This window comes from Elgaria multicarinata, chromosome 12, assembly GCF_023053635.1.
Source record: "Elgaria multicarinata webbii isolate HBS135686 ecotype San Diego chromosome 12, rElgMul1.1.pri, whole genome shotgun sequence".
Taxonomy (NCBI): Eukaryota; Metazoa; Chordata; class Lepidosauria; order Squamata; family Anguidae; genus Elgaria; species Elgaria multicarinata.
The window spans coordinates 16,701,078-16,728,279 of NC_086182.1; the positions used below are offsets into that span (position 1 = coordinate 16,701,078).

Here is a 27,202-nt window from a genome sequence, read left to right on the forward strand (position 1 = left end):
AACTTACTTCTGAGTTCCCTTGTTTAGGATTAAGCTAAGAAACAAACAAACTTTTATTTAGGAAATGACTTCTGATCCACCCCCTGTATCTCATGGTCATTCCATTCAGTGTGTGTGTGGGGTGGGGGCACAACAACAACATGACAATTATTTGGGACAAAGGCTACACTGCTCAGCAGCAACCGAAATGGCAGAAAGATTTTTGTAGGTTCTCCCTTCTGTCTTCCATAGGACCCCATGCCAAGAGCAAAATCCCGTATTCTGTTTATAAAATGGAGCTGAAACGTGCAGAAATGTTATGATGTCAGCTATGCTTGCGTGCCAACACAGTATGCATGTAGAGTTTTGCACGATATGTGTTAAACGGTGCTGAATTCAAAGTAGGTCCACCAAGCCCATGTGGAGGGTTGAACCCTTTCAGCTGAAGATCTAAATACAATTTCAAAGAATCTCTCAAAGATTGTCTTCCCATGGTGGCCAAGGCTGAAGACAAAGGGGGTGGGGTTGAGGGCAGAAGAGTTGGGGCAAAAAATATCTAAAATGAGGGTGACCATATGAAAAGGACAACAGGGCTCCTGTATCTTTATCAGTTGCATAAAAAAGGGAATTTCTGTAAGTGTCATTTGTGTGCATGCAGCACCTGGTGAAATCCTCTCCTCATCTCAACAATTAAAGTTGCAGGAGCCCTGCCCTCTTTTGTATCTGGTCACTCTAGTATAATTAAGCCTCAGTTATCCATGCAATAGTCACAACCAGGCTGGACTATTATAATGCACTGTACTTGGGGCTGCCTTTGAAGATGGTTCAGAAACTTCAGCTGGTGCAGAATATGGCCACCCGAGTATTGGTGGCAATTAGGTGGTTTGATCCCATAATGCTTACTGTGCCAGCTGCACTGTGTGTTTCTGATAGGGTGACCAACTGTCAGGATTTGCCCGGATTTGTCCTGGTTTTTGTTCTTTCCATGGTGTCAGGGGGGATTTTCTATAATTTTCAATAATGTCCTGGAATGACACACCTTCCTCTTTAAGGCTGCCATTAGCATGGCAGGAGGGAATGACATGCTTTCTTGAGGCACATCATTCTCCCACTCCGAGCTCCAATTGAGGTCTTAAAGGGGAAAGTGGGTCATTCGTGGACATTATAGAAAAGGCCCCAATTGGAGTGGATGGTGGTGGTGCAGAATGAAATCCTTTCCCCTCCTCCACTCCAATCGGGTTCTTTAAGGTGGCGGGGGAATAACGTACTTTCTGCAGGACTCAGAAAGCTGCTTCCCCCACACACACACTAGGTGTCCTCTTTTTTGGTTTCCCAAATATGGTCACCCTAGTTTCTGAGCCTCGTTCAAAGAATTGGTTTTGACTTTTAAAGCCTTAAACAGTTTGGGACTAAGTTACTGGAAGGACCGCCTTCACCCATATCAGCCTCTAAGATCAGAAAGAGAGGCCTTTCTCATTTGCCCACCTGTGAGAGCATTTAGATGGGTGACCACACATGAGAGGGCCTCCTTTGCAGTGGCCCCATGCTTTTGGAACAGGCTCCCATTGGAAGTCCACCATGCTCTATCACTGCAGGCAAGAAGGCCTTGAAAACATATCATTTTACTGCGGCCTTGCTGCTATTGTCATTGTTATTGCTGCTGGTTTTATTGTCACCTTGTATTGTTGTTGTTGTTGTTTTGGCTATTTTATTGTATTTATGATTTTACAGCTTTTAATATTTTAATTGTTTTTATGCACTTTATTGTCGTACGTCGCCTTGCGAGGGCTTCTGCCCTGAAAGGCAGCCAAGAAATGATTTAAATAAATAAATAAGTTAGGAGAGGAATTTCAACTTTTTAGAATGGAAAAACCAGAGAGACAGATGTGCTCCCCAGGTAGGTCACATTTATAAGAACATCAGAAGAGCCCTGCTGGATCAGACCAAGAGTCCATCTGTTCCAGCATTCTGTTCACACAGGGGCCAACCAGCTGTCCACGGGAAAGCCACAAGCAGGACATGAGTGCAACAGAACCCTCCCACCCATGTTCCCCAGCAATTTGGCCCCTGGGCCTGCTGTTCTTCAACCCCGATATGCCAGTATCAAATTTTATCTACAATACTGGGAAGCAGATAAAATGAAAAGCTAGCCACGTATAGAAACGCACCTTGTGTACTTCATGGCTGAGCACACACGATGCAATGCAAAATTCCGCCCGCTGCGGCATCACTTCGCTGCAAAAAATCCTGAATCTTTCCATGTTAACACCCTCAGTGGATTTGTCATCTCTTTAACTTCTTTTCCAGTTTGTTTGTCTGTTTACCAGGTTCCCTGTCGTTCTTAAACTTCCCATTTTCATCTGCTTTCCCAGGCCACTGCGGAGAGAGTCATTCCCTTGAAAAAGCACGGAGATGTTGCAATTTTGAGACGGAAGAGCAGAATTATGAAGAAGCGTGAGAGGCAGCCCAGCTGAAAATGGAAAAGGCATCAAAAGGGTTGGCAGGGGGAGTTAAAATAGCTTAATAAGTGCAAAGGAGTCAAGCTAATGTCCCTTAAAAGCATTTCATCTCGGTTCTCCTGCGAACAGTGAGTGCTACTGAAGGACGTTTTTCAAAGGGTGTCTCAAGAAAATACATTTGCATGCGAGGAGAAGACACTTTCTGAAACTGAGGCAATGAACAAAGCGAAAACCAGCCTCTAGTTTTACCCAAGAGATACGTTGACCTCCCATCCTTGATCTAATGCTCATATACACCCCACACATACAGAGAGGCCAGTATCCCAACTCCGTGATATCAAGAGCATGCCCCCAAAGTAAATATTAGAAGGCTCATCTTGGTGCAATTGCTCTGACTTGAGCTTTCAAGTCAGGTCCTTCTGGAGTCATGGAATCCACGGCTCACTGGGACAACAGACCATCCAATGTCAGCACCTACCAGGTTGTGCTCAGGAACAACTCCAATTCGAGTTCTCAGTTTACTGGTGTGCAGCTCATCCAGGCTTTCAAACCTCTGATCATCCCCTGCTACACCTTGGTGGTGCTTGTGGGCATCTTGGGAAACTATCTCCTCCTTTACGTGATCTGTAAGACCAAGAAGATGCACAACGTCACCAACTTCTTCATCGGAAACCTGGCCTTCTCGGACATGCTGATGTGCGCAACCTGTATCCCCTTTACCTTGGCGTATGCCTTCAACCCCCAAGGATGGGTCTTTGGGAAGTTCCTGTGCTATTTTGTGTTCCTGATGCAGCCCATGACAGTATATGTGTCTGTTTTCACCCTCACGGCTATTGCAGTGGACAGGTAATTGCTTCCCGTGTGTTTGATCCAGTAGGGTGACCAACTGTCAGGATTTGCCCGGATTTGTCCTGGTTTTTGTTCTTTCCATGGTGTCAGGGGGGATTTTCTATAATTTTCAATAATGTCCTGGAATGACACACCTTCCTCTTTAAGGCTGCCATTAGCATGGCAGGAGGGAATAACATGCTTTCTTGAGGCACATCATTCCCCCACCCCGAGCTCCAATTGAGGTCTTAAAGGGGAAAGTGGGTCATTCGTGGACATTACAGAAAAGGCCCCAATTGGAGTGGATGGTGGTGGTGCAGAATGAAAACTTTTCCCCTCCTCCACTCCAATCGGGTTCTTTAAGGTGGTGGGGGAATAATGTACTTTCTGCAGGACTCAGAAAGCTGCTTCCCCCCCACACACACACTAGGTGTCCTCTTTTTTGGTTTCCCAAATATGGTCACCCTAGATCCAGGCTCTATAATCTTATTGATCCGTGGGTTTCCCAGGGGTGCAGAACTCAAGGCCTACAGGCCAAATCTCCATCTCTCTCTCTCTCTCTCTCTCTCTCTCTCTCTCTCTGTGTGTGTGTGTGTGTGTGTGTGTGTGTGTGTGTGTGAGAGAGAGAGAGAGAGAGAGAGAGAGAGAGAGTTTTAAAGCCCACCCTGTTCACATATAAAATGAGGGGTGGAAGTAATCTTTTAACAGGAAAAGGAGTACATGAAAGGGGCATGAAACTGCTTGCACAGAGGCTAGGAATGTATGGATTTTGTGGGATTCATTCTGTCTGCATTGTCAGGTGCCTTTTGTTCCATCAAGCATTCATTGGCAGAATCAGATACTCTCCAATTTCCCAAATTTGTGCAAATTTGCATTTGCAGAAATTTGCAAATCCCTCCCAAATGCACAAATCCCCCCCCCCCCCGCCAATGTTAATATTCGTGTTTTAGCCTATGGAGCGAGTGCACTTTTCGCTGTTTGTTTGTTTTTTACATTATATCATCTTACAATTTTTTCTACAATGAAATGTTCATACATTCCAGATTTATTTATTTTTTTAAAAGGTCCACAAGACCATGGATATTGGGAATAGCCAATATCCACTGCAGAGTTGGTGGGTTGGAGTCATAGGAATCTGAACTCATCTGATTCCATTGCAGATTTCTCTGACATCCCTAACTATCAGCCCCAAACAAGTATATTATTCACACAGAGAGCATCACTATGTCAGAGCCATGGCAGGACACATTGGCATTAACTGATTTCATTGGTAATCTTTCATTCCTCTAAAAAGCTACGGGCAGCATCCATAACACTTCATCCTCTATTTTATACCTGCAACAGCCCTGTGAGGTAGGTTAGGCCCGAGTGTACCAAGTGAGCTTCATAGCTAATTTGTGATTTCAAGTCAGCTTTCGCAGTCTTCATCTGATACTCTAAACTGGTCTATGCAACTTTTGGAGCCTGAGGGCACATTTGGCAAACTTTAGAAACTGCCCTGGATACCACCACAAAATGGCTGCCAAAGGAGGCGTGGCTAGTCACAAAGGACAAGTAGCCTGCCCAAAAGACTGAGGCCATGGCTAGACCTGCCGATATCCCAGGGATCGCCCCGGGATCATCCTTGTGAGTCCACATGACACACAGGGGATCCCGGGAGCAGGGAGGGATGATCACTCCCTCGTCCCAGGATATTGGCATAGCTTTTAATCCCACTTTTTCCTGCAGTCTCAGGATGATCCCGAGATCGTGGGAAGTGTAGCCAGGCGTGGTGGTTTTGTCCTGGCTCCTCACGAGTAACTGCGAGAAGCCAGGAACTGCACACGAGCGCATTACTCCTCAGGAGCTCTGTGCCCATCGGGGGTGGGGTGGGGGAGCAGGAAGAAGTATTTTTTCTAACCCCCCCCCACTTACCTTTTGTGCTCAAATGTTCAAGCACTCCTTCCCCTTTAAAAAAAAGACAAAATGGCCGCTACAACGTCCTCCTCCTCCCAGGACTTCGTGCACCACATGTAGACAGAGGGGGAGATCTTGCAATGATAAAATCGCTAGATCCTTCCCCCTGCGTCTGGCTAGATCTTTAGGTCTAGCCACGGCCTGAGTACAGGGCACAGGTGGGTTCTGAGCCCCCACAAACAAAACAACTCCTTTGAGCCTACAGTTTTCAGCCCTGACAGAAACCTATTTCACAACAATCCTAGCTGCCAGTAAGAAAATACTATATATATATATATATATATATATATATATATATATATAATAACTAGAAGGCATTGGGCATCTTGGTAGGTGCCAAGAAAGTTGTACAGGGGCACATGGGTACCCATGGGCACCATATCTACCCCTGTACCACTAACGCCATACTGGCTTGCATAGTAAAACATATATTTAGAATACATGTCTGGCATACACACACACACACATGTATGTGTGGGTGTATATATAAGTGTGTGTGTGTGTGTTTGTCTAACCATCCATCTTTTGTGAAGTTTGATGGGGCAACCAGGTTGCTGAATCCATTAGGTCTTTTCAAAATGACTTGAATTCATTCAAGCTGTTTATCCTTCATTTATCTAACATTAACAAACGTTTTTCACAGCTGTTTCATATTTTCAATGCAGCCCAGCTTGTCGCAGCTTACGCTTGCCTTTTTGCAAAAGGCAACTCATGACCCTGGAAAGTAAAATCCATCCTAAATAGGAATTTTTATCTGGCGTCATTTTTATCTGCAGAACCCTAGTACCATTTGCTGTTCAGTAAAGCCACAAAGAGCCATCACCAGAATGCTAATGCTTTAAAACCTTCAAAAACTTTAACAATGCCTAAAGGACAAGAAGAGAGATGTATTTTTGTACTTTGAGCATTTTTTTAGAGTGGTAATTTAAGTGGGGGGGGGGGGAAGGAAGCATTCTTCCCAAACCCACCTGGGCTAAATAAAATTTAGCCACTCCTTGGGAATTTTCGCTCTGCTTTTTTTTCTTCTTTTTCTCTTTTTTTTTGCTGTTGTTTTAAACCTTTATGAAGACCAACCAAAATATCACAAAATATGTTTCAATATCTTCAGAATGCTTCATCAGGCTGGATAATAAGGAAACCAGGGGAACACAGGGAAGGGCTTACAGAAAGAGAAATCCGACTTGCTGTAGCTACAGACTCTTCACACAACACGCTAACCCACCCAGTGTGAGTTGGTGTTGAACCCTGAGTTATCATGTCATCTGTTCATAGCACATTTTCCGCAAGGTGAGTTTTCATGTTGTCTGAACACCACACGTTTTCTGCAGGGTGGTTAATGTGTTGTCTGAAAGCAGCACGTTTTCCGCAGGGTTGCTCATTAACCATGTAGTGGGGCTTGTTAAACACCCTGAACAACTAACAACAACCAGCCATGAGTTCTCCAGGTGGCTTGTTGGAGACAGTAAACCACATGGTGTAGTTAACAAGCCACTCTGGGGAAAACAGGCTGCATTTAGACAACTTGTTAAGCCACCCTGCAGAAAACACCCTGCGTTCAGAAACCACATTAACCCACCCTGCAGAAAACTTGTTACATTCAGACAATACTAATAGATAATTTGTGATTTGAAGTCAGGTTTCCCCAGTCCTCATCTGATACTCTAAACCAGCAGTAAGCAACTAGTTTGGGCTGTGGGCACATTTGGCCATTCTCTCTCTCTCTCACACTCTCTCTCTCTCTCTCTCTCTCTCTCTCTCTCACACACACACACACACACACACACACACACACACACACTGAGCCAGGCAGCCTCACTGCTTTCCTGCTTTCATCCAGGTAAGAACATCAGAAGAGCCCTGCTGGATCAGACCAAGGGTCCATCTAGTCCAGCATTCTGTTCACACAGTGGCCAACCAGCCATCAGCCACAGATGAACAAGCAGGACATGGTGCGAAAGCAGCCTCCCATTCATGTTCCCCAGCAACTGGTGCACACAGGTTTACTGCCTCGAATACTGGAGATAGCACACAACCATCAGGGCAAGTAGCCATGGGTAGCCTTCTCCTCCAGGAATTTATCCAACCCCCTTTTAAAGAAATCCAAATTGGTGGCCATCACTACATCTTGTGGTAGCGAGTTCCATCATTTAACTATGCGCTGTGTGAAGAAGTCCTTCCTTTTATTTGTCCTGGGTCTCCCACCAATCAGCTTCAGTACAATTCAAAGCCCTGATTTTAGATAGGAATTTCTCCCCAGCCCTACTTGGAGATGCCAAGGATTGAACCTGGACCTTCTACATATAAAGCTGCTGCTCTTCCACTAAGTTACATGCCCCACCCTTCCACCCCTGCCACCCAGGACTGATAGTCATGTGATCAAGACGATTGCAGATGAGCCCATCTTTATCTTGGCTTTGGTGCTCTGCCGACACCCTACTGTTTTCATTTCTGTAGAGCTGGGAAGGAATATCACAGTGCCACAGGGATTAAACTGGCACCACTCCCTCTTCCGTTTCCAACTAGGAATCGAACCCAGAAAGATTGCCAGTTGCTTCTCCTTCCCTTCTTGCTTTCACGCCTCCCTTTTTGCTCTCCCGCGCCTCCAAGACCTCATCATGTTTCTAACTTGCAACCAGCAGAGTAGGTGAATTAACGAATTGGCATCTCCCCTTCCTCTCGCTGGGCAGGCTGTGTCAAGAGCACCAAACCGGAGAATTACGTTCGTTTGCTCTGTTGCGCGTTTCTCACAATCTTGCCCGAGGAAAGTGCCTTTGGCTAGCCATTCTCTCGTAGCGAACTGAGTATGATTTCTGCCCAGCAGTTAATATAGCATGATAATAAAAAAAAATACAAAAATTTCCGCAGAGAAACAAATTGTTTGACTGGCTGAATGCAGCTGTTCCATTTGGAAAATGGAAAAGCTTGGGCAGGTGCGAGGTTAATAGTACATTTCCATAGCAATAGAAACCCACAAGGGGGTGGTAAATACTTAATCCAAAGGCCCAGATTTCATGTCACTATCAATGGCAACTTGGGTTTAGTTTCCTGGATCTCTGAAATCCACCAACTGGAGCCAAGGGTTTGCCTCATGCAGAGGTTAGGAACCTCCAGCCAGGGGGCCAAATGAGTCTAACCTGGGGTCCCTATCTGGGTCTCCAGAATTCTCAGGTGGCCATGCCCTCTTTCATAGGCATGCACAGCACATTTCATTAGGGTGTGCGCCCAGGGACTTCTTTTTTTAAAAAAAAAAATGGCGAGCATTTATTGAATAATCAATCATAAAGGACATTATTTTTATTCACTTATCAAACATTGTAGACACTGATGCCCTACACTGTGTTTGGCTTGCCTGGCCATGGGAGGGCCATTGCAGGTGAGAGGTGGGGGGATGTAGAGTCGCTCCTCAAGCCCCAGCATTGGTGGGGCTTTGTAGTGACACTGGCCAGAGGAGGAGCTTATGAGGCAATATTAGCCTTCGGGGTCCCTCCTCCTGGCCTCTTTGAAATGTGGCTCCTGGTAGAGAGGTTCCTAGCAAAGCGATTCCTTTTCACTGCTGCTGCCGGAAGCAATGGCGCACTGTCAGGGGCAGCAGCAGCAGATCAGCCAGAGGACCATACTCACGGCATCTGGATCCCCATCTGGATCCCTACTCAATGGCCTCCTTCATTTGACACATTGCTTGAGACATTAGGATGTGCCTGGGCACACCTGGCACACCCCTTGTGCATGCCTATGCCTCCCTTTCCCTTGAAAAATGATTGTTACCGTATTTCTTCGATTGTAAGACACCATCGATTGTAAGACGCACACTAATTTCAGTACCACCAACAGGGGGAAAAAAACCTAAGACACACCCACGATTCTAAGACGCACCCCATTTTTAGAGATGTTTATATGGGGGAAAAAGTGTGTCTTAGAACCGAAAAAATAGGCTATTAAGTTTCCTAGGGGTTGTGCAGTTTTCTCCCTATTCTATAATGCCTTTCCTAAGGTTTAGGCCTAATCTACACCAAGCAGGATATTTCACCATGAAAGCAATATATAAAAGGCAGGAGCCACACTACTGCTTTCTAGCTCTATTGAAGTGCACTGACAACTGTTGGGGCCCATTGACACATACCATATACTGCTTTCATACCACTTCCATACTTCTTTCATAGTGTGATATCCTGCTTGGCGTAGATTAGCCCTTAGTTACTGGTGGTTAGAGCTCTAAGTGAAAATATGCTGGTATGTTTTGGTATTGGCCCCACCCCTTTTCTATTGGCCCCACCCCTTTTCTATTGGCTCCATCCCTTTTCACCTTTGGCCACACCCACCACTGGAATGCAGCCCCCTGAGAGCATCTCCAAAATGGAATCCAGTCCTTGGGCTGAAAAAGATTCAACACTCTTGGCAAAGCAACGGGCAGACATACACTCAGAATTGTTGAAGGGTGAAGGGTACTGCCACGACACAGGCTCTGAACACCAGACCCGGCCGCGGCTACTCCCTGCTCAAGCCAAGCACCACCGCTTGATACGCCTGAGGCGAGGGATAAAAACCACCTTCCTCCAAACTATGTGGAGAAAGGGGTTTAAATGGAGAAGGATTTTACTATATTATAAAATAAAATACTGTGAGTTATATGTGCTGAGGTGAATGATTGTCAGAGTGGGTGTTAAATAAGTAAACTTTAGATGATAAATGCCAAACAGACACGTGGGCTTTTTGTGGTAGTTTAAAAACAAAACAATCAAAATTTATTTTCAAAAGTACACAAGCTTTGTTTCAAATAAACCATTAAAAAACCTTTTTGAAACCTGTCATACAATCCTTTCACTCACTCACATACACACTTTCCTTTTTCTCACACAATCAATCTTGAACTTTCTTTATTATCAGTATTGATTAATATACATCAACTACGTGCACACCACACTCTAAAAACACCACTCTCTACACTGACCCTCAAATTTCCCAGAACTTAATTACTCTGAACACAGAGAGCACTAAAGACTCTAAGAGTACCTAACAAGTCCCTCTCAATCCCCTCAGTCCTCCCCTTATATATCACTCTTCCCCCCCTCCCAAGAGACATTCTTACTCCGCTCACTCAGGCCAACATTCTAAAAACCACAGACTTACAAACTGCAGACATACATTTGGGAACTGACTTGTGGGGTGTAACGCCACAGGTACCTCGGATTATGTGCTCACCCCAGGAGAAAAAGATATCGCAGAGCTGGGAAAAGTGCAGAAAAGAGCAACTAAAATGATCAAGGGGCTGGACCATCTCCCCTATGAGGGAAGATTGGGATTGTTTAGCTTGCAGGGAAAAGGAAGGTAAAGGGAGACATCATAGGGGTGTACAAAATGATGCACGGTGTGGAGAAGGTGGATAGGGAGACATTTTTCTCCCTCTCTCAAAATGCTGGAACCCAGGGTCATCCATGAAGCTGATTGGTGAGAGATTCTGGACGGATGAAAGGAAGGACTTCTTCACACAGCGCACAGTGAGATTCGCTACCACAAGATGTAGTGATAGGCACCAATTTGGATGGTTTTAAAAGAGTGTTGAGTAAATCCCTGGAGAAGACTATCAATGGTTATTTTATTTATTTATTTATTTATTTATTACATTTTTATACCGCCCAATAGCCGAAGCTCTCTGGGCGGTTCACAAAAATTAAAACCATCATAAAACAACCAACAGGTTAAAAACACAAATACAAAATACAGTATAAAAAGCACAACCAGGATAAAAAGCACAACCACGCAGCAAAATTGATATAAGGTTAAAATACAGAGTTAAAACAGTATAATTTAAATTTAAGTTAAAATTAAGTGTTAAAATACTGAGTGAATAAAAAGGTTACTAGTCCTGATGTCTGTGTGTGCTACCTCCAGTATCAGAGGCAATAAGCCTGTATGCACCTGTTGCTGGGGAACATGGCAGGAGGGTGATGCTGCACCCGGATCCAGCTTGTGGGTTCCTGGTCAACAGCTGGGCAGAGTGCTGGACTAGATGGATCCTTCGTTTGATCCACCATGATTCTTCTTATGGTCTTATGTTATGTTCTTATTGGCCCTGTTCAGACAACATGCTAAACCATGATGGTTAAGCATTTTGAGCTAAACATTATGACTTAGCGTGTCTCAGTGTGTCATGTGAACCCTTCCTAACCATGGTGGCAACAGAACCATGGTTTAAACACACCCACTAACCATTTACAGCAAAAGGGTTAGCAGCTTAACCATGGTTTAGCATGTTGTCTGAACAGGCCCAATGAGTTTCCATTAACAGAACTGAGCTCTCAGAGGGCAGTCTTCTAGAAGAGCTGTCAGAGGATAGCCCCCTGTTTGGAAGCACCCCCGGTTTCAAGGGCTATCCAGTCCAATTTTGGTTTAAAGCTCAAGACCCTTAAGGAAGGAGAGCTGCAGCATTGATGTTGCCCATGCACAGTTAGCACCTGGCCACAGTCTTCCCAACTATGTTGTATTTCTAGTTCAATTACGGTCATTATGTCTAATTTTGCATCTATCCGTATAAATGAGCATGTGCTCCTTTTGGAGCAGATCTGGATCTTCTTTTGCCATAACTAGCTACCCTAGAGACCTGGCAACCTTTCACGCAGCGAAGGCAGAGAAAAGACTTAAAGTAGCAGACATTTGCTTTATCTCTTAAAACCCAGCATTGGCACACTTCAGAGAGGGGGAAAGGTTGCTTTCTTTAAAAGGCAGATCTAAAGGAATGTTATTTATTTATTTATTACATTTATATACCGCCCCATAGCTGAAGCTCTCTGGACGGTTTACAACAGTTAAAAAGAGTGAGCATTAAAAAGTATACAAAATTTTTAAACCATCAAAAACATAAAAACAACAGTATAAAAACAATGGTATCCATTTTAAAACAACGTTCTGGTTTGTTGGTGAATTTCTGGAGAGGCTTGTATTAACCTGCTGCATAATACCAGTTGTCAAGAATGAAGGGGAAGGTCTCTATTATTCCATTCTCTCTTAATATATACTTTCCCCCTGACTTGATTCAGTAATGCGGTTTCTGATGTGATAATTGCAGTCTCCGGGAACCGGGGCTGTTCTGGGTTGGAAAGATGTAATTTCCCTCTTCCGGCGTTGCCTCCCGACAGGTCTTCCTTATTTAATTAAATGCTATAGACATGGAATATTAACAAAATCAAAGCAGGAGGATCAGAATGTTCGAGTAAATAGACGTCCAGCGCACTGGAGCCTTTTGTGTTCAAGCTCAGGATTTTTGGCAGCCGACGGTTAGCCCAATGTTGAAGATCCACTTAGTGGTTCCAGTGGAACTCCCTGAAAATTTGCAACATTTGCAAAGCTAAGGTGCTTGGAAGAGCCGGGCAGTTCTTCCTGAATGCCTATGTGACCTCATCCACTCCAATAGGCATTCAGGAAGAATTCCTACACTCCTGCAAATGCTGAGGGTGCTTTAAAAATCAAAAAGACCCCATAGCAACTGCTTACACTATAAAAGGTATGTGGATACCCTGCCCCGTACCCCAAGGAGAAAATTATCCAAAATTCTCACCTCTCCCAGCTTCTTTCACCAGGGTTTTTGTTTCTCCCCCATCCACCACACCCACGAAAAGCCGAAAATGGAAGAATCGATTTCTTTGGCACAGTACTAAAAATAAGTGCTGCGCGTTCTACCACTGGTCACACTCATTTCTCTCCCTTTGTCCCCAGATACTATACCACCGTTCACCTTCTCAAGAAGCGCATCTCGTTCATGAGCTGCGTGTATATCATCGGGGGGATCTGGCTGCTCTCCTGTGCCCTGGTGGCTCCAGCCGTTGCCCACACCTACCATGTGGAGTTCCAGAAGGAAGGCTTTGCTATCTGCGAGGAGTTCTGGATGGAGGAAGAGAAAGAGCGCCTGGCCTATGCCTACAGCACCTTGATCATCACATACATCCTTCCCCTGTCGGCCGTCTCCCTCTCATACATCTGCATCACCATCAAGCTGAAGAACCGCGTTGTGCCCGGTCACCCGACGCAGAGCCAGGCGGAGTTCGACCGCCTGTGGAAGAGGAAGGTCTTCAGGCTCCTGGTGCTGGTGGTGGCCGCCTTTGCCATCTGCTGGCTCCCCATCCACGTCTTCAATATCATCCGTGACATCGACATCAACCTCATCAACAAAGACTACTTCCTTCTGATCCAGCTGCTCTGCCACTGGTTTGCCATGAGCTCCGCCTGCTGCAATCCCTTCCTCTATGCCTGGCTGCACGATCGCTTCCGAAGCGGGCTGAAGGAAATGTTCACCTTCAAGCAGAAGATCATCCCTGCCAATAATTGTGTAGCGGTCAGTGTAATGCTTTGAGGACTCAGACCTACGATCCATGGTAGAGAGTGGTGCAATTGGTTAAGGGTGCAAACCTGTTGTGAGGATTGTAAGCCTCTGAAATCAGAGGCTTATGGCCATCCTATGCAGGCTGGGAGGAGAAATGGAAGTTATCTTCACCTCCCCATCTTCCCATCCTGCATATTTGCTAGACGGGCTTTTTTGACCATCTAGGAAAGGCGTCTCAAAGGTGGAAGGAAGGCGGATGGAGAGGCCTCAAAATAGCTCATATCCTGGCTTCTCCCGTCTCCTCCCCTTCCTGCCCACTGAAATGCCCCCTTTCCCCCTCTCCAAGGTTGTGTTCCCAAACTCGGAGAAGCAGCAAGCACAGTTCTTTCTGCACCAGAGTTGATGGGGGTGGGGAGGATGTCAGAGACCCAATTCCCAGCTCTGAGGTTGGAGAGCTGTTCCAACCTCAGATCTGGAAGTCCAAACTATCCTATGCCCCTCAGATGCTATCTAGGGGCTATGGGATCATTCCCTAAATCTATTGCTTAAAAAAAAACCCACCTCTCTGAACTTGACCCCGCAAAAGGTGGTGAATTTAACAACACAGCAGATATTTTCTGAAGATATTACTTTCAATACAAGTGCTTATAAAAACTGCAGATAGCAAGCACCTCCTCAAAAGAGGTATTCCCCCTTTCTTCTCTCTTGTGAGAAGGGATGCCTCTTCCAAGATGATGTCTGCTGAGACCCTTGTGGGCATGATCTAGAAACAAAACAAAACAGCCCTCCGCTTCTTGCTTGAGAAATACTGTTTCTCTGCATGCACATTTATGCACATTTTTAAAGTGATAGGATTAGATGATTAACTGATTCAAACTCATGAGATTTATAGAGTTAGCCTTCTTTTAAAGTGCAATACTGTACATGTCTGCTCAGAAGTAAGCCCCATTGAGTACAATGAGACTTACTCAGAGGTAAGTGTTTACAAGACTGCAGCCTCAGTCAAGTTACAGCTAGGGCTGTGCACACCCACCCCGAACTGCTTCGGGTCGATCCAGACCTCCCCCGATCCAATCCAGAACCGGATCCGGAGCGAGATCCGGAGGTCCAGATTGATATTCGGATGCCATTTTGCCCCCCCTTCCCCACTTACTTGCCTCAGTGGCAGACAGTGGAGGCAGGTAAGTGGGGAAGGGGGGGCAAAATGGGGGCCGAATAAGCCCCCCTCCCCCCTTACCTGGCTCCGCCGTCTGCCGCCGCACAGACCAAGGTGGCGGCGGTGGACAGCGGAGCCAGGTAAGCCCCCCTTTCCGACTTACCTGGCTCTGCCGCGGTCACTGCACTGACCATGGTGGCGGCAGACGGGGGGGCAAGTAAGCTCTCCTCCCCACTTACCTGGCTCCGAAGCTTCGGACCATTCCGAACCGCTTCGGGCCAATCTGAACCGCTTCGGGCCAATCCGGACCTCCCCCGATCCGCTCTGGAACCGGGCTTAGGAGATCCGGATCACCCCGCTCCACCTCGGATCTGAGGATCCATAACAGAGTGGAGCACACCTCTAATTACAGCAGTAATACATGCACACCGTTAAACACTTTTAGGTGCTTTTTTGACTCACTACCCATCAAATAGACCATGGAAATAAACCATTTGCCCCAACTTCATGCCTCTCCACTCACACCATCACTTCTCATCAAGTAAGGAAATGGTCTTATGAAAGCAACTATCATAATCACTTTCTTCCCCCCCCTTTTTTTTTTGCCTACGCATTAAATGGCTTTATAAAGCAGGAATGGAAAGATCAGTCAAGCCTGGTGACTCCTCTTTCAGTGGGACAGTATAGCAGTATTCGGTGTTAGTCAGAACTAGGCAGAACTCTGAAGGAACTATCCAACGTGCTGAAGCCTGTCCCCACTGTGGGCACAGAATGCTGGGATACAGGAGCCTTTGGTCTGATCCAGCATGGCTCTTTTTATGTCCCTATTTTCTTATTCACCGCCCCACCAAGCCAGGAGCCACCAGCACTGGGATAAAGTAAAGACTTGTGTGAACAAGTTTCTTTGTTTGTTTGTTTTGCTAGAACCTTGAGATCCATCAGCTTGAGTCAGAAGCAAAAGACATGCACTTAGAATTAAAGATTTCTGATCTTGGGAATTTGTCTCCCGTTCCTTTTCACACCTGATTATGCCAAGCTTCCTTCAGTTCACCAGGACAATTTGCATGTGCACGGAGAGAGGGAGCCCTTTTGCTATTGCTCTTGTGAAATGATTGGGAGCTAGAAACCCTTGCAATCCACTGAGAATCGCCCAGAGATCAGACAGTATCTGTATCTACATTCTGGCCATTCATCTTATGAAATGACTGACTCTCTTCATTTGGCACTGATTTGTCCTGTCGATGGCTGTGCATGTGTAAGAATTTTTTTAGCTATTTGATTGTTCTATGATATAACCCACCTCCAAAACTTCGCTCGGAGGATAGATATTCTAAGATAAATCAGTCAATAAAGTAGGACTGCAATCCTGGAAAAGTTATGTATTTATTTATTGCATTTATATCACATCTTTTTTTCCTCCAAGAGACCCAAGGTGGTGTACATAATGCTCCTCCCTTCCATTTTATCCTCATATTTATTTTATTTATTATTTATTTATTGCATTTATATCCCATCTTTTTTCCTCCAAGGAACCCAAGGCAGCATACATAATCCTCCTCCTCCTCTCCATTTTATCCTCACAACAACGACCCTGTGAGGTAGGTTGGGCTGAGAGTCTGTGACTGGCCCAAAGTCACCCAGTGGGTTTCCATGGCCGAGTGGGGTCTAGAACCTGGATCTCCTGACTTGCAGTCGAACACTTTAGCCACTACACCACACTGGCTTTCATAGAATCATAGAATAGCAGAGTTGGAAGGGGCCTGCAAGGCCATCGAGTCCAACCCCCTGCTCAGTGCAGGAATCCACCCTAAAGCATCCCTGACAGATGGTTGTCCAGCTGCCTCTTTAATGACTCTAGTGTGGGAGAGCCCACAACCTCCCTAGATAACTGATTCCATTGTCGTACTGCTCTAACAGTCAGGAAGTTTTTCCTGATGTCCAGCTGGAATCTGGCTTCCTTTAACTTGAGCCCATTATTCCGTGTCCTGCACTCTGGGAGGATCGAGAAGAGATCCTGGCCCTCCTCTGTGTGACAACCTTTTAAGTATTTGAAGAGTGCTATCATGTCTTCCCTCAGTCTTCTCTTCTCCAGGCTAAACATGCCCAGTTCTTTTAGTCTGTCTTCATAGGGCTTTGTTTCCAGACCCCTGATCAACCTGGTTGCCCTCCTCTGAACACGCTGTGTTCAGAGGAAGGCAACAACCCTGTGAGGTAGGTTGGGCTGAGAGACTGTGACTGGCCCAAAGTCCCCCAGGGAGCTTCATGGCTGAGTGGGGACCAGAACCTCGATCTCTTGAATCCCAGCCCAACCCTTTAGCAGCTCCTTCCACCCCATGTGATAATTATCAATTTTATTATGTGGTAACCTTTATCATAAAAACTTTTTGTTACATGGGCAACCAAGTTTCCTCACAACAAGGCTAGCCCTCCCATTAGGCAGAATGAGGTAGCCAACTTGCGGCACAATCCTATACATGTTTAGCCTGGAGAAGAGAAGACTAAGGAGAGGAATGAAAGCGCTCTTCAAGTACTTGAAAGGTTGTCACACAGAGGAGGGCCAGCATCTCTTCTCATTCATCCCAGAGTGCAGGACATGGAATAATGCGCTGAAGTTACAAGAAGCCAGATTCCAGCTGGACATCAGGAAAAACGTCCTGACTGTTAGAGCAGTGTGAAAATGGAACCAATGACCTAGGGAGGTGGTGGGCTCTCCCAAACAAGAGTAATTCAAGAGGCAGCTGGATTCCTGCACTGGACTCGATGGCCTTAGAGGTCCCTTCCAACTCTACTATTCTATGATTCTATGCTTAAACTGAAAAACAAGTCTTACAATTCCCTTCATTCCCCATCCGGCATTGCTCTTTGAGTCCCAAACCAGCCCTTCCAGATTCCTCAGAAGATTCCTTTCCCTACCTCCAGATTTCTTTCCCTTCCTCCTTTCACCCAACTACTGATTATTTAATGGTTTCTGGGCTTTTGTGAAGTTCTTCCCAATTCTAAAGGGTTGAAATGCCTTTCTAAAGGCTTATTTCCTGCCTAAAAGAGCTTGAAAATACAATATATGGGTGGTTGGTTTTTTTGCTATTTTAGCCCTGCCCCCTCTCACCTTAGCCCCACCCACTAGAGGAATGCTCCCTGCACCCCCCACCCCCTAGAAACAGAATTCAGTCCTCAGATTGAATGGGGTTTAATAGCATCTTTATACCACCCATTAACAATAAGTTCTCTGGGCGGTGTACTGAAAAACATTTTAAACCTTAAAATATAAAATAATTCCAAATGAGCATAATATTAAAAACAAGTTAAAATAACATCAAAATATTTCCAGCCTTCTCCATGCTGTGCTACTTCCAGAAAAATGTTTTGGCTCGTTCTCAAAGAGGCTTTTCAGAACAGCACCTAATGTACTGACGACTGCAAATCACAGGCCAAAACTTTTGGGTATTGCAAAACAATCCCAGCTTCCTTTAGGACTTCACAGCTTTTGATTTTGCAGTCTCCTTCCCACATCCTGTGAAAGCAGTGTAACTTGGTTTTCTCTCTTCCCTAACTCAATTTTCTCCATGTGGGATATTGTTATGGCTCTCGCAAACCTCTAATCGGGTTACATTTCGTATAAACATCTCCCTTCGGAAGTGGTCTGATCATCACCATATGCTCTGCTGCTTTTGTCTCTCCCTTCATTTCTATACAACATAAATTGCAGGCCGTTGGGAGTCTTGCTGGTGCCGTTACACAATGTTAGAGCTCAAGGTCTGGCATCAAGGTAGGCGTGCTTGGGCATCTGCCAAGACCTCACACCACAGCAGGGGCCCAATGAAGAGAGACCCCTGGACTTGTTCTTCCCAGGACCGGCCCTACCATGAAGCAAGAGGTTAGATGGTGGCAGATCCCCACTTCAGGTGACAACCTGCCTTGGGCCAGGCTTGGTCCTTCCATTTTACCATCACAATCTGTTTGTTCACCTGCCTTTTGCTCTGGCCCAGATAACGGTGGGGGTAAAGAGGAGGAGCAGGAGATGCCACCTCCTACTTGTCCTAGCAACCAAGCAAGTCGTAGCAACAACAATGACAAAGAGAAGGAAGAGGAAGAGCAGCTGGTGGTGAGGGAGGGTGCCCATTGAGGATGTCTCATGCAAGGGCCCTCAAAAACCAGATGCCCTATGGTCATCCAGTGAAGGATTTGCAGTCAGAAAAGATATTTGAGGGTAGGGAAGGCTGTATCCCACAGAGTATAGCAAAAGCTTCAAAGTACAGCAAAAGCTACAGAAGCAGAATGAGTGAAGTTAATTTCGGATACATTGAATGTCTCACTTGTTCTTTATTTCATGTTGTCCTCCTTTTTGGTTTCCAAAATATGGTCACCCTACATATTCAGACAACCACATGTCTCAGCGGGGCCACCAGGGTAGACATCCCCAAATGGATCACCTCCATCAGCACTGCCACCAGCTTCCTGTGGGAGCCAAGCATCTGCCATTTTTAATATCCCATAAGTGTGGGAGACATCCTGGATGTTGAAGTCATCATGTAAGGGGCCTGCAAACTTCTGTGATTGACCAATCACAAGTGTGCAATAAAATTATAGCAATGCTCCAAATCAGATCACTGATTTGGTTAGCTCAATCTTCCTCAACCTGGTGCTCTCAAAATATTTTGGATTACAGCTCCCAGCATTCCTGACTATCACAGCTCCTGTAGCTTTGACTGCTGTGATGAAGAGGGAATTTCACCAGGTGCTGCATGCACAACAAGGATACGTGCTAAAATTCCCTTTTCTATACAATTGTTAAAGATACAGTAGCCCTGTCCTCTTTTCCATATGGTCACCCTAGATATTTCTGAATGTGGTCTATACTTATATATACTTTAAACTCTCCCCGCTCCCCCAGCTCATGGGGAGATGTTCAGGCATATTAGGACGTTACTTATCAAATAATAGCCTTTCCAGTTTGCGTTCCTCCACTTTATTCTTCTATGACTCTTCCAGTTTGCAACATCATATCATCACAGGCTTTCTGCCATATGACCAAAGTTTCCCACACCAGGAAGCCTCGAGGCATGATCAGTGCATGATGGAGGAGCCATATGAAGGCTAAATTGCTTTGTGGTCTCTGATGACACCGGATGGAGGAGCTGAGCCACAAATAGACGATGGCACAAGCATCAACAGCTATTACCACCGAGGCATGGCTAATTGCTTTGTTTTGTAATGTGAAAAGCACCCAGGCACATGCTAGCAGTAACCTGTTGACGACTATGCGTGCTACAAATGTTGCAGAGGAATGGATGCCTGCCTTTGCACATTTTACAGGTGACAAGAGACACTGCTACACCCACCCTCACCTGACCATTAGAGAACAATGCCTTCTAAGTATAGATCCAAAAAGCATCTCTTCGCCTTAACTGGAGGTGCAATAGTGCCCCATGTCCTTTGATCTTCTCTCTTATTGAAAACTTTAAATCCTTTTCATCATGTCCTACTTGCTCCCTGTTACTCTGCCTGGCAAGCAAGCAAGGAAGAAGGATAGATCTTTTTGGTCTTATACTTTGATGGCACTGCTGTCAATGGTGGAGAAATGGCGACAGCATTTTGCAGCACTTTGAATCTACAGAGCACCTTGTAAATGTAATCAAGCCTCATATAACTTGTTGGCAGGCAGGGAAGTTGATGGTGTTATGGGGGAGGGAGTGAGAGAGAGAGAGAGAGAGACAGTTATGTGAAGGTGACCCACAAGAAAGCACAGCCCATGGCACAAAGGAGAAGACGTTAAACTATTCTGCTCAGAAGGAGGCTCACAATTTCCTCTGAGTCATGAAACAATTTTGCAGAACTCCCTGAACAATGGCATTTGATTGCAGAAGCTGCGTGTCCCTCAAGTGGGGATCCATGGGCACCAATTCTCCCCCCCTTTTTTTTTTAAAGCTCCCATGCAGGGAGGGGAGAAGTAGCTGGGTGGGAAGGTTTAAACCTCCCCTACCAACGCATGGTGGTCTCAATCTGGATCGCCCACCCATGCACTTCCACGAAGGTGAACAAAATTGTGAGCATCAGCTACGCATTACACATTTAAGATAGGATGTAGCTCAGTGCCCAGAGAGGAATCCCGCCTTCAAACCTGCTAGTGGTGACACACTGCCAGTCTTAACACCTTGCTTAACAGCTTCCATTAATTTATAGTGACTCCCCAAAACATATTTCAGAGGACCTTCTTTTTGACAGAAATCAGTCAAATAAACAATCCTGCTCCCCTCTTCTTCGTGTTCTTCATCTGGTGATCATCAGACACACGCCTGACTTGTAAATCATGATAAACACTTTTCATGCCTTGGTTGGATGACTCCTGCTTGACAGGACGAAGGCCCTCGAGGGAAGATAGCATTTACATCCAACACTTAATAACATGGACAGAGATCCTGAGTGAGGCACGAGAGAAAATACATTTGGAGTCTTTAGGTGTCCAGCTCAACACGATGATGAAAATGGAGCATTTGAAGGCAGAATGTGAAATCACCAAACAGATATGGAAGGGCTTTGCATTGACTCAGGCCTTGATCTATCTCCCTCAGTATTATCAATTCTGGGGGTCCCCAAACGTTTTGGGTGAGTGGACTCATTTGACATTTCGAGAGTGGGTTGTGGGTGCTCTCATAAAATGGCTGCCATGGGGGGGGGGGGTCACTCATAAAATGGCTGCCATGGGGGGGTCACTCATAAAATGGCTGCCATGGGGGGGTCACTCATAAAATGGCTGCCATGGCTGGATCACAAAACATTCATTTCCCAGATGCCAAACTGGTAAGACAAAAAGAAAATTTACCTACGTACAAGGCAGAGGAAAGTCTATAAATTGTTGTAAACCGCCCAGAGAGCTTCGGCTGGGGGGCGGTATATAAATGTAATAAAATAAATAAATAATAAATAAATATAAACAAAGAGCTCTCTGATTTCCCTTCTTATGGTTCTCTGTCTTTATACTAGACTTGGATTGGGCAACCCTTCAAAACAGAGGACAGCCTTTTGGCAGTCCGTCAAACAGAGGACTGACCTCCATAAAAGAAGACACATGGCTCTCCTTGTGGGAGAAAACACAAAGAAAGACAGAGGGGCCCTCACTGTTGTTGGGTAAAGATAAAGGACCTATATTGTGCAGGTTCAATCTCCTAATATTAGTGCAATAAATATACTTTGTATTCAAATATAATATTCATATATCTTGTGTCTTATTGATTTCTTGATTGTTATAAGTACAATACAAAACTTTTTTTCAATTTCAATGCAATTACTGTACTTCTTAACATATATGTGATCAAAAAGATTGGTATGATTCTAACATATACATATGATACACATTTTACAATTGATGTAATACATAACATAAACAGATGATAACTCCAGATTATATATTCCGTTTCTGATTAAATCTTCATCAGTATTTAGTTGTTTACATCAAAGAATTGTATTTATCTAAAGAAATATATTCAGCTCCACTACTTTAGTACTTTGTCCCCCTCGGCAGTTAGAGTGATCCTCCCATGAATTGGTGGAGCTGAATATATTTCTTTAGATAAATACAATTTGCCAGAACTCCTGTTAATTCTGCACTGCAGGTTTCACCCCACACGTGTTTCCTGAGATGAACCTCATGGCCAAGTAGTGAACAGAACCCAAGTTGTCTCAACTTAGGTCCAATGCTCTGCCCACAACACCCCACTATCTCCTGTGCCTGTTCAGCAGAAGTATATATCTTTTGTATGCAAGGAGGACACTGCTCAGAAGCTTCTTCCTGGTCAACGGCCAGGAAGAAAAGGAAACAGGTGAGATCACATCACTGTTTGCTCACCCATGTGCAAATGAGTAATTACTTCAGTGGAGGCTGGTGGCTCCAATTTCAGTGAATCCACTCTGGGTTTCAGTCAGAACCAGACCAAACTCTAGCACAGCTATCCAAGGTGCTGAACCTAATTTGGGGTCAGGTTCAGCACCTCAGATAGCTCCTTTAGTGTTCTGGCTGGTTCTGAGTGAAACTCAGAATGGATTCACTGCCCCACTGAAATCAGAGCCGCCAGCCTCCACTGACTATTCCCTACCGTCATTCTTGAATCAAGGTGCACCACGCCCTTCAAAGCAGAGCACAGCTGTGAGCCAACTAACACCGAAACTCCCCAGCACTCTTTCCGCCTGCCTCTCTAATCTTTTCTCCAGAAAGAACAGGGCCTCCTGGTTCTAAATTATCAACTACACAATGAAGTGGGGGAAAGCTATTGATACTAATTTATTTGCCTTTATCACGTACACTCATGTTTGCCCTTTCTCTTTGGACAAACCTGAGAGATTTGAAAACATATTGGGAGTCCGTTACGGGGTTTGTTTGTTTTTGACATTGCTGGCAAGCGGTCTCGATTCCTGGGACAAAACTGGAAGCCAAATAGCATGCGCTCTAGTAAACACAGGCATTTCCCAGCCTCCTCCCAGGTTGTTTGAAGACAAGATGTTTTCGCTGGAACTTGATTTCAAAGAAACGTACCCAAAAGGACATCACAGCACCTGGAGTGACATAGCTTTAGAGCTTATCAGATCACACGTTGCTGTGTTTTTACCAGGGTTTGGGGAAGGAAGTGGGGCTCATTTGATCACCCTCTCCAATATTTCAGCAATGAAAATTAGGGCAGGGTTATATATTTGTAATACTAACAATCCATCCTCAAATTAGGGATCATTATTATTATTATTATTTATTTATTTATATAGCACCATCAATGCACATGGTGCTGTACAGAGTAAATTGGCTTTGAGTCCTCCCCAAACCTCAGGCCTGATGTCAGGGGTCAGCATAGTTGGGTGTCTTGTTGAGACCCATAACCCTATAGGGGTCCCTCTGCCAGGGCCCAGATTGCAGGCAGCTTTGAATGTGATCATCTTGCATTTAGAGGAAAAGTAGGGGAGCAATGGCCCTCTGGATGTTGTTGGACTGCAATTCCTATCCTCCCTAATTAGCAAAGCTAATGTTGAGAGATGATGGGATTTGCAGCCCAAAAACATCTGTTGTTTTTTTTTTAACATATTTCTAACCCATGATTTGCATCTTACTGTTCAAAAAACTTGCATTGGTGAGCAGATTTTGCCCAATATCAAAATCGAAAAAACAACCAAAGTGTGTATCTCAGTACTAACACACCGGAGGAGAAAATTCCGCTCAGCTGAAGAATTTGCTGTGTCAAACTTTGTGCTCGCTGTGTCTGTCTTACAGCACACACAAACAACAGAACAGAGTCAGATCTATAAATCATTAGGGGGGTGCAACTGACAAAACTATTTATCCATAAAAGACTGAGAAGAGGTTTTCACAAGTAATATATTTTCTTATAGTGGGGAGGGTGTTATTGTAACAGCTGCAATGTTTTGTTTGTTTATTTACTGCTTTTTAGTCTGCTTTTCAAACAATGATTGTTTCCCAAGGCAGCTCACGTCAGTTATATATAAAAAGAGAGAGACAGGCCCTGCCATCTAAAATGACAAGACACCCAAGAGAAGGAGAGTACCGGGGGGGGGGGGGGAGGGGAGTGGAGACAAATTAGTTTTTCAAAGCCAGAACTAGGGAGTGAGTTTCAAGCAGGCATTTAAATTAGGGCTGTGCATGGACACACACACCCCGATTCGATCCGCACCTGATCCGCAAATTGTGGATTGGGCCTGCTCCGCCCCGTTTCGCTCCGCCTACGGTTCACTCCGCTCCGCTGCAGAGCTCCGGATCCAAATCGGAGCTCCGCAGCGGCAGCAGGTAAGGCCCCCCTTCCTCCTCCCCCTTTACCTGCGTCTGTCTGCGGTCCGGCGGCTGCTTCAACTGAGCCCGAGGACTCAAACAGTAAGACCAGGCTGCCTGGTCTTCCGGTTTGAGTCCTCGGGCTCAGTTGAAGCTGCGGACGGATGCAGGTAAGACCCTTCCCCCTTGCCCCCTTACTTGGCTCCGTCACTGTCGCTGCATGGACTGTGGTGGTGGTGCCACCGCCAGGTAAGGCCCCCCTCTTCCCCCTTACCTGCATCTGCCGTGTTCTGGTAGCGGCTTCATCTGAGGCCGAGGCTCAAAGTGGAAGGGCAGGCCGCGGTTGTGGCCTTGTCTTCCGGTTTGAGCCTCAGCCTCAGTTGAAGCCGCCGCCAGACCGCGACAGAGGCAGGTAAGCCCCCTCCCCTCTGCCCCTTACCTGGCTCTGCCGCCATTGCCACACGGACTGCGGCAGCACCAGGTAAGCCCCCACTTACATTTCTTTCAGAGCTCCGGATCGAGGCGAAGGATCTGTCTTCATCTCGATCCGCTCCATGACGCTCCACTGCCCGCCCCCCCCCCCCGATCCCCTTCAGCTCCGCCTTAAGGGGAGGCAAAGCACGCTGACCCTAAGAGGTCTCATAGCTCTGCCATTATGGTGTTATTGCTTGAATAGCGATTGATAGCTTTTGTTCTTTTGGCCAATGGATGGGGTGAGAGCATTCTTTGGTTGCTTCCAACTCAATATGGTTTAGTCAATATACATGCAAGGATGGAGAAAGTGTAGCCCTCCAGATATTGTTGGACCACAACTCCCATCATCCCTCACCATTGGCTATGGTAGATAGGGCCTGTGAGTTGCAGTCCAACAACATCTGGAGGGGCACACATTCCACACCTCTGCTATACAGCACAGTCCAAACCATGCTTATTTAGACATCCTACTAAGTGCAGTGAGATTTACTGTAGGGATACCCAAGCAAGGTGGTGAGTTCAAGTTCCCAAACTGGATTCCACTATGTCAGCCAAATTACATAGTTGCCTTGTAAGACTTCAGTATGAGGTTTAAACTTAGTATACAGTAGCAACCCATAATGACAGAATGAGGCCTGCAAGGGCTGGCACCTGCTGAGTTTGTGAAGAGCTAAATAGTATTTTTAGATACCCAGCAGGACTTGTTTAATTCCTTAGAGCTCTTTTAAAGGAATGTTGTAACACAGGGCAGGGTCTGCATGCAGAAGCTAATTTCTAAAAAGAGAAATTCAAGACATTCAAGGTTGCCTAGAACTGCAAACTGCTATTACCTCACCTGAGATGTTCAGGGCTGGCCACTGGTGGAGGGAAATGAACTCTGCACATGCTTAGAGACAACTCTTGTCAAGACTTTGAATGTTCCAGGTATGGATAGCACTCCCTGGCAGGCACCCTATATTTATAACAATTGAAAGAAATTCAACAGAAATTCATCTTTTCCAGCATAAAGATGAAATGGAGAAAGATTCACCATCTGAATTTCTGCCTGTCATTTTGAGATTGATTGCCACTTGCTCTGTTTTTGTGCTGGCATGCAGAAACTGAACAGGTGGAACATGCCAGAAAATGATTTGCTTGCATGATTTCTATGTATCAGGTTGCTGCTGCTAAAGGGCATTGGAGCAAGGGAAACCCTGACAGGTAGAAATTCAGCTGGTGAAACTCACCCCACCCAACCCATATTTTTCTTATGTTAGGAAGGATTTCCTTGTTGAATTCCTGTCTGTCAGTCAGCAGTTAAAACATAAGACTCGGGATCCCTTCCAGAATAAAGGGCAGAATCTTTACTTGGAACAAAGGTGTGGGAATGGGATCTCTAAGCATATACAGAGTGCATTGCCCTCATCAGACGGGCAATAGTTTTGTGACCCTATCCAGAAAAGCTTCATCTCTCCTTGATAGCTGCATTTTTAGATATTAAAGGAAACACGCTAGAGGCAGGATTTATTCTTCAACACATGGTTTGAGAGAGCTCTGCAGGCTATTTAACTCGTTTTGACCCCTGAAGATGGTCCTAAAATATATGCCATTGGGCCAAAATGTGTTGGGCTACTTTAAGGAACAAAACTTGTTTTCTTACATCCTGAGACTTGTTCTCTTTTTTCCATTGGTTCTTAAGTTGTTTATCAGCAGTTTTCCACAACCCTACAGCCACTTCTGCATATCATATTTTCCATCCTGTCCACATGGTTTATCTGCTTTGGAAAAATGAGAATTTCACTTGTATTTCCTGCTTCCATCGGGAGGATGTGGTATTAAAGCTTGTGAGCCTTCTTTTTTGATGCTTGGTTGAAAACTATATGTTGCCTTAACTTTGGGGCAACACACAGAAGATTCAGTCCTGGAGCTGAGCTTGTTCTAATTCTTGTTTGTTTGTTGTTACTATTTTGTTGGGCGGGGGGGGGGGGGAGATTATAAAAAAATAAATAAATAGAGCAAGCTCAGCTTCAGAACTGTGTCAAGGGGTGAAGGACTAGGAACTTGTGCCCATACAATTTCCATCATCCTAGACAATTGAGCATGCTGTCTGGGGTTGATGGGAGTTGAAGTCCAACCACATCAGCTTCCCCGTTGCTTGCTGCTGTGCCTGTACATCAGTCGAGGTTGGTGGCTCCGCTTTCAGTGGGGCTATGCTTCCATTCTGGGTTTCAGTCAGAGCCAGCTGGAACTCTGAAGGAGCTGACTAAAATGCTAAGTCTGTTCCGGGGCTGACT

The 27,202-nt window shown here is 45.4% G+C and overlaps 1 protein-coding gene across 1 annotated transcript; it reads left to right on the forward strand.

Moving 5' to 3' along the window:
* Positions 1–2,865: 2,865 nt before the first annotated feature.
* LOC134407475 (prolactin-releasing peptide receptor-like) lies at positions 2,866–13,566 on the forward strand. Its single transcript, XM_063139271.1, has 2 exons — positions 2,866–3,284; positions 12,933–13,566. Exons 1-2 carry the CDS (start codon positions 2,866–2,868, stop codon positions 13,564–13,566), a joined length of 1,053 nt encoding a protein of 350 aa, XP_062995341.1.
* Positions 13,567–27,202: the final 13,636 nt, after the last annotated feature.

Excerpts from the sequence above, each read along its gene's own strand:
- LOC134407475 (XM_063139271.1), top strand. The coding sequence starts at position 2,866 with ATGGAATCCACGGCTCACTGGGACAACAGACCATCCAATGTCAGCACC. Across the intron at positions 3,285-12,932 it reads ACGGCTATTGCAGTGGACAG|ATACTATACCACCGTTCACC; the intron begins GTAATTGCTTCC and ends CTTTGTCCCCAG.